We start from the raw sequence: 14,569 nt of genomic DNA on the forward strand, positions 1-14,569 counted from the left end.
GTGGAAGGACTATACTATGCTGATATTTAAGAAGATCACTCCTATTATCAGCATCTCTACATTCACTGAAGCTATTTTATTCATATTGGTTGAGTTTCACTGTTGTGAAGAGGAGGATCTTTCTCTGCAGGAGGAGGAGAGGTCAGAGCTTTTAAGGAGGATCTTAACAAGATGTGCATCCAGCAATGGTTTGACAGCAGCAGTATCAGCATAAAATGTGAGTTCTTTAGTCAGAATGCATTTATATCTCGTATATTGGTAAAGATGATTAAGAATTAAACTATTCTCATTGAAGATGGTTATTCATCCAATGATCTATTGAATGTGTTCTGTTTACATAAGACAGCAGCATCAATTGGTGTCATTGTCTCTAACCTTTTCCACATTAAAGTGGATTTCAGGTCTGTGTGTTTTCTGTGTCTGACTGCACAGACATGTTGTTCATCTCAGTTTGTTTAACCAGCCAAAACCCCCAAACAAAATATGATAGTCCAAGTAATCGTCTACGTAAAGAGGCACAGATCTGATGATCAACTTTACAAGCCATCGAACAAAGTCTCATGGTTTGAACTCTTTCAATAAGACTGTTGGACAGCATGCAGCACGAGTGTTGTGTTCATTTTATTTAAACACAAAACTACAAGTACAAAAACCAGAAAAAAATTTTTTTTTTGCATTGGTTACATTTCTCCTGAGTTCTATTTCAACATGCTTTGAAGAAGACGTGTTTGTGTCATTTTCAGCCTTATCCATGTCCTCTATGTCTTCAAGCTGAATCATAAGTGGTTTGTTGGTCAATTAAAATGGAGTGGTGCATCTGTGACCGTTTGTTCTGCTAAAATAACAAGTAAGGTTGTATCCTCAGTAAAGCCAGATAAATAAGCCGAGCCTTTTATCCGGCAGCAGAGTAATTGGGCCCCTCTGCTTTCAGCCAACCTACCTAAGGAAATGATGCACGAAGAATCCGTGACAAACTTTAAATCAGTTCTTAAACTTCAATTTTATAGACTCACTTGTGTGTGATGCCATTCTATTATTGGGTTTATTGTCTTTTAGGAACCTTTAGTTCTCTATGAGTGACTGGGACTAAAAGTACTGGATACATTTGGTGGAAACGTGGCAGGTCAGCCCAAACTCAGATAAAACATTGAGTCAGATAGTATAGTACCTGAGAGACGAGCAAAGCAAGCCCTGCATCAATCAGCTTTGGAGGCAGTGAAATGTGAACAGCATGGAGCAGATTAAGGCCAACACAGTAGGACTGATGCCAGAGAAAACAGAGGAAAAGAAAGCAAGCAACAGATACACAGAGGGATTATTCAGCATACACCGAGTGCACAAATAACTACAAACCAACTGTCGCTTTTCCTTTAATAACTTGAACTTAAATGCCACTTCTTGTGCATAAAATTAGCTCTGCATGCAAAAAAACTGAATAGTAGGTTTTTAAATATAGATCTTCAGAGAGGAACTTTTTCTTCTCAGGCTTTGACCTTGAACTTCCACTGAGAGCTTATTTTTAGACCACTTTGTCATCTTGCCTGTGAACGTAGGAGTCATGAGGTGTTAACAAGAGACAGAAACAGAAGTGAATGATTAGCGCAGGCAAATTAATTTCAGCGAGAATCTTCACGTCTGGCGACAAAACGAGTGTGTTCTTTAAATGGAAATGAGCGCTCAGACCTGCGAGGATGTGACTTTTTTTTCCCCCATCTCGTCCCTTCTTGTTCTATCACTTTGTCTCTTTCTTCAGTTTCTTTCTTTTCCATTTGTCTAAATGTCACTAAACAAGATCATCAAAGGACACAAACCGTCTTAAACTGGCACTGCTGCAGGGAAAGTAGTTTTAAAATGAGGTGGAACAAAATCTTTTCAATTAATCTTAATATATCTCTGTTTATTCATGCCCTGCAAGTCTCATCAATCCAATTGTGAAGCCTCACAGACGCTCCCTGCTGGGTTTGTTATTGCATATCCTGAATTAAGACAACAGTGACTTCACACCTTGGTAAAGCATACAAGAAGAGGTCTTTAGCTTTGAGTAAGTTATCATCCTTGTAATGAACAACTCCCCTCCCACTGTGAGCACCATTACCACACACTGTGATGTGCATTTGTTAGCTACACAAATACTTATAAAACAAACTCGCACCCACATTAAAAACCCTACGAGCACTTGTCGAAGATTTCCACCACAGGAGGCCAATATGTCATTCATTCAACTTTAATTTGACGTTTGATGTCAATTGTTGTCATAAAAAAGAGAAAAGCGATGTACGGGTGTGTAATGATGTTTGACAGACTGTAGAAGGAGGTCACAGAGATTGCACAGTTTGACAAATTAAACACCACAGGTGCTGAGAGAGCCAAGCAAAGAGTAAAGATCACAGGCTGTACCTTAAAGGTATACTTTATCCGTTTGCATGAAGCATTGTATCAGTAGAAACCTGGTAGTATTTTTGAATTGGCCGTGCATCCCGCCCTCATTTTCCCCTGAGACGGGAAAGCTTTGTATTTCTTGTCTGACAAGAAGCCTCCAATGACACACAAATCTTCATTTTGCATCATCAGAGGTTTTCTTAGAAATGTGTGGCTTCTAAAGGGGGCTAAATAAGTCAAGGGGCAATGCCACTGTGGCTATGTCCGCCTTGTATCAAGGCCTCTGGGACAGAAACACATAAGAGGACTAATCATTAAAGCTGCTGTAACCTTTATAGCAAGTCAGTACAACTCTACGAACATCCAAATTCCTTCCACATTCAGTAACAGTATACGAAAGTTCTTGCAGCACTATCATGCATACAAATACACACACAGCTCAGCATCCCCGGGGCCAGACTCAGACCAAATATATTTTATTCATGTATGACAGACTGATAAGAAAATCTCTTTGGTCATAGCCACGACCAGGTAGCAAAAAAAAATTAAATAAAGAATAAGCCTCAAGGTATTAGACCTGAAAAACAGAGTCTGTGTTTCAAGTACATGTGTTGTTTCAGTCTGAGCCGGTGTGTGTAGTTCTATGTGTGCAGTCTCACTACTATTGAAGTCTGTAATTGCTCATGCAACAGAAAGGGAATCACAATCACAGGTTATTAATTATAAATTATGAAGTCCAAGCAGCCTCTGGAGGAAGACTAACACCCAATTTTATTTAGAAAAATGTCAAAGCCTCTAAAAAAAAACAAGACCCTGACTCTGCAGTAAGAAATGATTCAACCATGTTTTGGTGCTCGTGTACCTGAAAGTTTTCTGCAGTGGTGAAGGAGAGAATTTGATCAAAAACAAAGCACAAGTGACTGGAAGGTTGTTCCTGCAAGAGTGAATCCAGATCACCTGAAGCAGACTGTGTTATTATATCACTATTGAATTCTATTATGCAGTAATGACCGGTTTGTACTTCTGCTTGTTTCACATCTATCAAAGACATTTATCCTCACACATGAAATATGGATTAATGGTTACCTATCACGAGAAAAAGTAATTACAAAGCCAAAAACAATATCTTAGTGCACACTGTATGGAGGAAAGTCTTTGGGCCAATAGTGTTGCTCGTTTCATTAATTAGAAACAAATTATTAGCTTGACAGGCATTTTTATTTCACCATAAACTAGACCAGCTTCCTGAAAAGTCACTCCAAGCTGCAGCATTATAAAATCTAATTATAAAAGCATACATTTTTATACAGGACAATAAAAACATCAATTTTGGTATGAATAGCTTATTTCCATTGGTAAAAATGTTAAGGGGTTGATATATTTCAAAACTCATCCATATAGATTATACTAAGGATCTAGACTCACATAATTTTCAGTAATGGGGGCGGGGCTAAGTGGACTGACATGCAGTGCAACTATGGCAACAGCAAAGCCTGTCTTTTACCCTTATCAGATTATCATCTTGATTTAGTTTCTTCCGCCCACTGAGACAGTGGCGCGCTCTTAATTGATGGCCTGTGATTGGCCTTTACGTCACTGGCTTTAGGTCAAAGGTAAATTATCGGAAAATGTTCCTGTTGCTCTTCATGACACTGTTAATATAACACATAGCTTACGGAAACATATGCAGCCCCAAAACGAGCCAACTGAAAAATCTATTTCCAGCGTTTGAAAACATAAATCCACCAGTCCTCAGACACAAGGCTTAAAAGCACACTTTTTAAAGTTATCATGATTTTTAAGCAGAGTCATTTGTACGTTTGTTATATTTATAAGTTGTCTTTTTTTATTAGTTTTCCTTCTGCTCATCATAAGCTCCAATGACTGCTGTTCTTAAATCTTGTGCATGTCTGTTTGAGACATTGTAATGAGATAGAGGTACATTATGTGACACTTAAGGGGACGGGACATGCTGCAGGAGAGGATGAGAGGTTACACAGAAAGAATCGAGGCAGGTGCTGTCAGCCTGGACTGTTTATGTTAGATAAGAGCTCGGCTAAAGGACGGATCAATAGGGCTCACAGCCGTTCTATACAACACACCCTACAACATCTACAGGCGCAGACTCTGTAATACAACAGAGTGGAAAAGGAAGTCAATGGGTGTTTAAGCGTTTTTAAACTGGGATACTTAACGTATGCATTTTTACAAGTGCGTGTGTGTGTGTGTGTGTGTGTGCGCGTGTGTGTGTGTGTGTGTGTGTGTGTGTGTGAAAAACAAGTTGAACAGTGTTTAATGCATCTTAATTGCATTAAACAGAGCAAGTCCCACTATTAGGGAAATTGACATAAACAAAGCTCTAGGGCAGAGAAGGAGAGAACACACACAGACACAAGCACACACACCCGCGCACACGCACACACACACACATACACGCCAGCATGGCCTTGTTTCCCCTACAGAGGCTAATGAAACAAACTAATTAGTGGGCAAAGTAGGGGCAAGAAGGAGGGTGACTGCAAATGACTGTCATCTGTAATGCACACACACACACACACACAAGCGCACACACAAACACGGGGAAACAGCAGGCTTCTAACTGTTGTGCAAGTCCATGGTGGGACATTCAGGGGATTGTGATTATGGTTATAATTCATAGAACTAATTATAGACGCAGTGCCTTTCCAGACACACAGTGTGCTCATGTGGGGTCAAAAGTCAAGACACATTATATTTATTTTCAAACATGGTGCACTGACTTTATCCAATGAGGTGCACAAATTACAGACTTAACCTGGGGCTCTCTTAATGTCATGCGACCTGTTTTGCATAGGTTAAATGACTTTCAGTTATGCACATAGTTTTGACAGAGGAGTAGATTCTTCTGCTCCATGCCAGAGTTAAATGGCACGTCCCTCAGCACCTTTGGCACGGCCAAAAAAAGCCACAAAACCCAAATACCAAACCCTGAATGGCCTTGATGAAATCCCCCATGTAGCTCAGCCTTTATACAGTTCAGCCCTCACCGGCTATCATGGCACCGAGGCAGACATCTCTCTCTCTCTCTCTCATGAACAGACACACAGGAGCCAGTAGTCATGGTAACTCCCTCCTGTGCATGTGCATGCACGCACACATACACAGACAAACATGTTTTTAATAAATACTTCATGGATGTGAGCTGGTGAGACTGTGGAAGCTAGTTAGCTGTGTGACAGGTGAAGAGATTGTTTTGCTAGCAGGATGTCAAACCCCATGACATGACAATGTTTGTGTTCCCTTTATGTGTGCGTGGCTTGTTTCGGTGTGGGTATGCACGAGGCCTCCCAACAGATGTCCAGAACATCAATTACTACATCTCATTCATACATTTTAATTTCAAACCAGGAAAACTTGCATAATCAAAGTCAATGAATTAACCAATAGAATATATTTTTAAACAATGCATACCTATTTTCTTGTCTTGAAATGAAACAGCACAAAGTTTAAAATAGGACTTTATACTGTCTAATGATATCAAAGAATCCAAAGAACAGAAACATTTAAATCCTAAAGGGCTTTAAAAAAATGAATATATATTTTCAATTTAAAAATCTAAGTATTTCTTTTGAAAAGCTGGTCCCTGCAGTTTTTAGCAAATGTTACTCAATCAGGAGTAAATGGTGTATTTCTTGGCAATAGGGAACTATTCTAAGCAGTGGATTAATATGCATTCGGTGAAGTATTTACAACAGCAGGATGTTGTTTGTAGTAATTTCTACAAATGAACAATAGTGCCCATTTTCACAGCATTACGGAAACTTGTCATCCAGTACAACACTGCATTTGTAATCATTTGTATGTTTCAGTTTATGGTCTAAACATACTGTAGGTCTGCTGCAAAGAGAGCAGTGTCTGTTTCTGAAATGAGCTGTATCAGAATTAAACACAGCTAAAGTTAGTCAGTTCATAGTTTGAAAACACAGAATATCACCAGAATATAATTTTATGAAAATCAATTAATTAATCTGCTACTTAAAGTTTCTGTTTTGACTGGTTATAAAACTGACGGAAATTACTGGTGATGCTTTTATATGAGCTAGCAAACAAGATCATCAGCGACAAGATTGATCAATGTTATATTGTCCCTTTAATGCTTGTAATCAGTGATGCAGGAAAGCTGGCAGACAAAGTGTGTAACAGTAAATTGAAGAAACGGGCTTTGTCCTTTTTCCACACCATAGATTAATCAGTTAGTGATGGTTTTGAGATTTTTCATTCGAAAAACACAAGTTACACATGTCCAGGACAAGATCAGCGAAGAGACAAGATCCACCACTTTCTCCACGGAAGGGAAGAAAACCCTCACGAGAGCCGTCATTGGTCAATGTTGAATCCAAAGCTTAGCTCTTACAGCTAAAGAAGCAAATGTATAAAGTGTCCCTGATGCCAAAACAAGAGAAACTTTGCCACCACAAAGGATTGTTCTAGAGTTTCTTTTGACAGGGTAGATTTGATTTGCATAAACTGTATAATTATAAGAATGTATTGATGAGTGACATTTCAAGCAGTTTGAGAAAGAGTTTGTTGACTCAAAAAGCCACTTATCAATAAATCCATCAAACAGGAGCTTCTCTGTTGCTTTTTTGAATACAGCACCCACTTAGGGATGTGTGGCCCTTTTTTGATTCTTCATCGCATATTAATAAGGACAACATGTCAGGAACTGCAGAACTGACACTGCACCCCTTCAATCACACGAAACACACATCTAACTTACTGATCAAACACCAAGGATCCTTCAGGTCGGTACAGTTCACAGCAGAACACACTCTTGTGTTGGTTTGGAGCAGACACTCACATGTGGAAAGTTCAATGACTGGATTGTTTTCAGTTTTTTTTTTCAGCCTTTCCACCTTCGCTCGGCTACTTGAATTAAGAGCACTGCACCCATGATTTGGGTTTAAAACAATTATTTGATGTGTATTTAAACTTCAAAGTTTGACCCATGTCCCATCTGTTGACTTAGAGGAGGCGGGGCTTATAGACAGCAGCCACTCAAACAGGGGAAGCTCTAAATGTTTTGGCTTCAATCCCAGGGGGCTGTTGTTCCATTCATCTTAATATAAAGTCTATGGGCAAAACACTTTATACATTCAAGGGTAACAACATGTTTGTATGTATGGCCATGCCTCTCCACACATGCCCGCATGTCCAATTGCTGATTTCCCAGCATGAACACGAAGCTCTGCACACAGTCGGAAGAGATAACAAGGGGGGGGGGGGGACTGAGGTGGAGGCGAGCGGCAGAGATGTCAAATTAGTATTCACACATCGCTCGATTGACAAGGTCATCTTAACACATCCTTTTATCTCCACCTTCTTGGATCAACTGCTGAGATTCAACAGAAAACACACAACTTTGTTGTGTCTTCCCAAAGGCAGCTTGTGCCACTGCTCAATATCACTCACAGGACAAAAAAGGGGGAAAATTGTTCTAAAGCTTTGCAGCAGGCTGTCAATAAGCAATTTTATAGAGGGTGTTTCTCGCAAAGGACACTTTATTCAGCCAAGAGTACGGAGTGTGAGGACATAAAAGATTGTCTCAGAATTACTAAAGATTGGGACCAAGCTTAAAGCACTTTATCTCATCTCAGAGCAGGCATTAGCATTATAAAGTTGTAGTTTTCTACAGGGAGAGCGAGAGAGGCAGGAAACGTGATTCGGTGTCACACTGAGAGCTGGCTCAAGGGCTGGATAAAAGGCTGTGTCTTTTCTCCCACTGAGAGATTCTCAATGGAGGTGGAATGCCACATGCTTCCAGAGGGCAATCTGCTTGACTGTTAGAGAGGCAGAGCAGGACGAGGGAGAGCAAGAGGAAAGAGAGCAAGAGGTGAGAGAGGACAGAGCGGTAAGAGGAGGAGAGAGGAACTAAAAAAGACAGATAGAAAGGGGGAAAGAGTGAGTTCATTCAACGAGCCAACAGCTTTCTAATTCCTACTGTGCATACTGATCATATGATTCTATTATTATGCACAGGAAAAGACGAGAGGGGGGAAAAAAAAAACTCCCGCATGCATACATTCATACAGTACATATATACATACTGTATGTGTGGGGAAATGACTGGGATCTTGCAGCTTGTGTATGTTTGTTTTATGGTCTCGTCTTGAGATGAAAAAAGCTCTTAGATGTTGATACACACAAAAAATGCACACCATGGTCATACACACGCAAACTCCGCTCACACTCTGGAATATCTTTTTTTGTGAGAGCAGCTGCTCTGCAACCATTTAAGTCGAAAACAAACTCAGACACGAGTTCATGGACAAAAATCGTCATCACTTTTGCGAATTCACAACAAACTCCACCAAAGACCAACTCCACATTGCCGCTCTTGCAAAACCTGACAGCTACCCTTTAGCGTCTTGGATTCAAAGTTTTTGGTGCTTACCTTGGGGGAGCGTCCCCATGAGGAAGTGGTAGAGGTAGCGAACCATCTTAGTGAGCTGCCTCTTGCACCTTTTCCTGCACTGGCTCATCTTGATGCAGCTGTGTTGGTGGAGGTTAAGGTGAGGATAGTCTTGCTTGTCTGCCGGTTGAAGCAAGCTCTCTCAAGGTAAAAAGGGAGGAACAGAGCACTCTAAGTCTGGTGTGTGTGTGTGTGTGTGTGTGTGTGTGTGTGTGTGTGTGTATGAGAGAGTGTGTGTATGTGTGTACATGGAAGTCTGCCTGCTGCTGCCTCTCCTCCTGTCTCACCCCACTTCTTTCCTCTCTCTGTCGTCCTCCCCCCTCTCTCTCTCTCTCTCTCTCTCCCTCTCAGTCTCACTGCTCTTCTCTCCACCTGTAGGGCGCTGCCTGTCAATCAGCCAGCATCTCTCTATCCCCTCCCCCTCACGTTCTGAGAGGCTCTGCTCTAGACTGTGATTGGCTGGGAGCGGAGTGTGGCGGAAAATTACGGCGCACATGCCAGAGTGCACGCGTGTCTGATTATGTGTGTGTGGAAGATGTATACTACGAGCTGGCTTGAGTGGCAGGTGGTGTTTTTTCTCGAGCTGCACACATCTTGTTGATGTTTTTCCTTTCCCCACTCATAAAGAAGTCTGGCTCTGACAGTGTGTGTGCGTGTGTGTGTGTTTTTCCAGCAGGAGGTTGAGTAAAGTGACAGAGGAAACAAACCGAACCTATTAATTAGCATCACACACACCGTCCCTCTCTGACTGTCTCTCCCTCGCTTGCTCATTAATAGTATTCATAACACAGAGAGAGAGAGATGGGGCGGAGAGAAGCAGCAAAAAGGAGAAGTGAAAGTACACGAGAGAACAGATAGGGAGGTGGAGATAGGGCCAAAAAGGGGAATGCATAATTAATATCTGTTCCTCCTGTCTCCAGTGTGGTAAAATTTAAAAAGGGAGGAAAAGCTGACAGGAGGAAAGAGGTTGTTGGACAAATACCAGCCCTCAGCAGCCGCTGACGGAGGGATTATTATCTGCCAGGCAAGGATGTAAAAAGGAGAAGACAGGAGAAAGAGGAGGAGCTTTGAAAAGGGAAGGTAGTTCTTTAAAGCTCATCTGTCTTCATCTCTCAGCCTCTAATGTAAACACTCTGAGTGGCTGAACAGCAAAACACACTCCTTGTTTTCCCTGTTGACATGTTTTCTTTTTTTTTTTCCTCCCCTTCTCCCCATATTACCCGACTAAACGGCTGCCACTCCACCTTTATCCTCTTTCGCTCCTCCCTGATGCTGAATTAAAAGTGATTACCGTTACCACAGCAACCCCAGACTCCATGGATTTTTCTGGTAGCACGAGCGGCACACTCACAGATTCACACTAACATGGACGTACACACCTGTCTGTTCTTGAGAGAAAATCAATCAAGTGTCAGGCAGATGCTGCCTCTTCTTCTCTTTCCACGGGTTTGTGGCACTCGGTCTTATTTAGCAGTCACAGAGAGGGGTTAAAGTACAGCCAGGTGTTTGACAGCAAGATGTTCTGGATCATTAAGAGATGATGGGACAATGGGGGACAGGATAAAGAGCTGTCAAACAAACAAGTCACATAGAAGGACCTGAACGTTTTTTTTTTTTGTTTTTTTAAAGGGACTATAATACTTGTGAGCGCACATAAAAAGGCTTCAGGATTACAAATTGTATGCCAATGTATTTTAAAAAATCCCAACATTTTCCAGGGGTGGGGCTCATAGGTGAACATCAAGAGCCACATTTTAGGCTAACTTTTTCCTGCCAGCCCCGGGAGAAGAAGCCTGCACAAAATTGAGGAGTTGGCTACTCATAGGAAGACCCAGGTTGGAGCTCACCGCTGATACTGACTCGAGGAAAGCTCACACATCCCAATACCTCCGAGACTCTTACAAACCCACACTTACTGTTAGAGAAAACAGTTTCTTTCTCTATAGATGCCAAGAAATTAAGCTCAGTCATTCTCTTAACTTTTATAAGAGAGGGGTTGCTTTGCAGTGAGCCTACAGAGAATAAACAGATAGCTTCTCTATGTTCAGCTCTGGGGAGTTTCAAAGCATCTTTCAACTCATTGCTTTCATTTTTTTAGGCAAGCAACCAAAATGAGCAATACTGTAAGTAGACACAATGGATTTAACATTTCCAAATTTAAAACATTGGAGAGAGTTGTCCCCCCCTCCTCTGAAGAGTTGATGCACATGTCAATGTCATGGAAGCTTCAGTGTTTAGCTAACTCTGCATCAGTCTTGAAACGCTTCTACATTCTAACCAATGTCCTTTTTAAAAAAAGCGTCTCCAATATTTCTCCTTGTTTTATCACATTTCTGCTTGTGGATTCTTTTTAGATCAGGTAGAATCAGTTATATCTGAACCAGTTCGCTTGCCTTTTCTGCAGCACCTGTTGGTTTGCAGTGATAACTGGTCTTAAATCCTTTCTCTGGTCAAAACAAAATAGAAAAGACTGGATTGGACACTTACAGTTGAAGTTATAGTAAGATCATTTTATGAATTAATGTCATAGAAATCTTACAGGTACAAATGAATCATGTACATAAACTAAACAAAAACATATAAAATGAAAGCACATCTGTTTGTAAAAAAATTGTAAAATTGCATTTCAATGAAATATTGCGTTTTCAAAATGAAAACAAAAGGAATGGGACTCTACTTCATCTTAGCAGAAAGATGCAACAAGTCACATGAAAGCACAATGCAGACCTTTAACACTCACTGACTCACCAGAATCAAATCCTGATGACAAAGAAACACAAAGAAATTTAGAAGTAAAACAGAACAAAGTTTGTCATAAAATGATCTTTTTAAGAAAGTAAACAAAGGATTGTTGGCAAACAGTGATGCATTTTCATATATTACACTTTTTCAAACACACAATCGGTGCACAACATTACATGCTCACTGCTCGCCTCCTTAAGTCCATGAATAATAGAGTTTGCTCTCATTGTAGCTTAAGAAAGAGAACACAGACACACATAACACACACACAAACAAGTACATACACACACTGAGGGGTAAAAGCTGAAGAAGAGCTGAAGTGACAGATTGAGCGATCAGTGTAGCATGAAAGATTACAAACTTCCAAAAACACCATCTCCTGCACACACACACAACACACACACAAACACAACCGAAAGGGCGTTCTCTCTGATGAAGAAAGGTTAAAGTTAAGTAAAGTCAGCATTGTTCTCAGGAGACTGGCAGGAAAACAGAGTCTAACCAACATTTTCATATACGAGGATCAAAAATCAGACAAATAGAAACAAACTGCACAAAATAAAATGGTAAAAATAGCGCAGAAATGTAAGTGGCGAAATAAATGTGAAGAAATTAAGAGCACTGAAGTAAACTGAGGAGAAGCTGAGATGTAAATGTCAGAAGAACATAAACGTATTCTCCTTCATTTACACAAATCTCTCTTAAGTTCACTTAGACAATGGGAAAGTTTTTGTACATTAACATGTAATATTCTTTAAAGATAAGCCTAGCAAACCCTGCCCAACACACACCACCAAGCTACAAAAAGGATTTCTGTTAGTTTCTGCCCACGTTCTGAATCTGTCATGCTGTGACTCATCATTGTGTTAAAAACCTGCAGAACAGGTGTTTACAGATGTGTGTGCCTTCAAATGAAACCAACAAGGTTTCACATGGGAAGTCAACTCAAGCACTTAAGGCAGTAATTTGTCACATCAGTGAGACGTTGTTTCCTTGTTGAAGAAAAATTATTTAAAGATACAAAAAAAGAAAAACAATTAGATTGCCATTAGATAAGGAGCTCCATTTTTTAGCCTGCTTCTTTGAGTTTTCTTCTTGAGAACCTGCTAAAAATCCTAATGCTAAAAATTTCCTGAATTTCCCTCGGGATCAATAAAGTATCTATCTATCTATCTATCTATCTATCTATCTATCTATCTATCTAAAAATGACTCTCTCTTCAGCATTACATATTCTAAAATCACAGACCTTTTAAAATGATATGGATCTATCCATGTTTCTGTGACAACAAAGAGGTTTTAAGAAATGTCTAAATGGCTTGTGAACCCCCCTTTGTAAGCCAAAAGTTCAGCATTTTGCTGGTCTCCATCTTGTTGCGTTAGAGCCAAAAGTGACCACAATGCGATGATTGGTTACCCATGGTAACAAGTCTCCAGGTGATTTATCTACTTGTGTACTACTTGTACTAAAGCCACACCCTACATCACACCCTGCTGACTGTTATTTTATCTAATTGGGAGCATTATTTTCTAAATTAACACAATGTTGAGTTGAAATTTTTAAAATGATGATCAAGGCCAAAAACGTATTGAACAATGTTTCAAAGTATAAGGAAAGATTTTCATCTGGTTTCATATAATCAGCCTTTTTTGTACTCAGTGGAATTTCCCCCTGCTGGCTATTAGCATGAATGCAGGTTTAAGACACTTAAAAATGTGATTCAATACCTTGGCCCTTATTACAATGATATCTAATCAGTAGCAGATTAGCTGCAACATTGTTATAGTGATAGGTGGTGAAACTGTTTAACTTTTTCCCCCACAGTATTTTCTAAAGGGTCTATGTACACAGATAATTCATAATTCTGACTCAGACTTGAAGTCACAAGTAATTTTGCCCTATCCAGGAATTTATCTGTCATATCTGTCTTGAGAATATCCTTACATATTCAACACAACCTCTTTTTTCCTACAGCTCTGACACAGCGGGTGACAGGGAGCATGTCAGACCCTCTGCCGGTTTATGACAGGTTTTCTGAGGGTGTAGAAGAGCTTGTCTGCAGCTGTGAAAAGCCATCAGGTGAGCCAACCACACTGACAAACAGAACAGGTAAAACTCGGAGGAGAAATGACACTTTGTCAAGATTATAAGATTATAAAAAGGAGGTGGTAGTGATTAGTATAAAAGCAAATAACAGGGCAGACTGCTCTAAAATCTGCAGCATGTGTTATTATTGTTTTAAATGCTGTGACACATCTCCAGGATTTGTGCCAAGGCCTCTTGCTCTCAGTATATGGGAGTGAGCAGAGGCAGCCTTGGCAATGTGTTACCTATTTCAATTAAAAATGGGGCCCTGACTCTAAAGGGTTCAAAGTGAAAATCATGGATTGAATAATTCATCCCCCATTTTCAGAATTTGAGAACATAGAGTTTCCTGAGGTAAGTGTGGCTTTTCAGAAGCGTATTGTGTGAAACTACAACAGCATCCACTGCCTAAAATATAATCAGCAACGATGATACTGTGTCACTTCTGGTCCAACTGGTTTGTTGGCAGTGGGCTGTTGTACTGTACGTGATGGCGATCTGAACACAAGTGGGCAGTTTTAAATCCAGCTGTTCACATCTGGCATAAAGAGAGAGAGAGAGGAGAGAGAGAGAGAGAGAGAGAGAGAGAGAGAGAGAGAGAGAGAGAGAGAGAGAGAGAGAGAGAGAGAGAGAGAGAGAGAGAGAGAGAGAGAGAGAGAGAGAGAGAGAGAGAGAGAGAGAAGACGAGATGGAAAGAAGTGTTGATGTGGTATAAAACTGTTCTGTAACTATAAAGCCTGTTTAACTCTACTGCTACTTGATTTATCAGTGCAGTAAACAGCAGATTTGAAAGACAAAAATCCAATCTGAGCTGAACGAGAGGCGGGTACACCCTGGTCTGTTCAGCAGTCAATCAAGGGCTGGCATTTAGAGGCAGGCAACCAGTCACTATCACATCCACACCGTGCTGGC

The 14,569-nt window shown here is 40.5% G+C and overlaps 1 protein-coding gene across 4 annotated transcripts in view; it reads right to left on the reverse strand.

Moving 5' to 3' along the window:
• LOC306835481 (A-type potassium channel modulatory protein KCNIP2) overlaps positions 1-14,569 on the reverse strand; it is a 91,747-nt gene that overhangs the window by 41,011 nt on the left and 36,167 nt on the right. Inside the window, exon 1 of one of the 4 annotated variants that reach the window (XM_079362042.1) lies at positions 8,813-9,128. The exons of the other annotated variants lie outside the window; for them this stretch is intronic. Within the exon in view, the coding sequence (XP_079218168.1) occupies positions 8,813-8,900 (88 nt within the window). The 5' untranslated portion in view covers positions 8,901-9,128. Of the gene's footprint in view, positions 1-8,812; positions 9,129-14,569 lie in introns of those variants that run through there. 4 annotated transcript variants of the gene reach the window in all.

Source organism: Symphodus melops (assembly GCF_947650265.1).
Source record: "Symphodus melops genome assembly, chromosome: 15".
Lineage (NCBI taxonomy): Eukaryota > Metazoa > Chordata > Actinopteri > Labriformes > Labridae > Symphodus > Symphodus melops.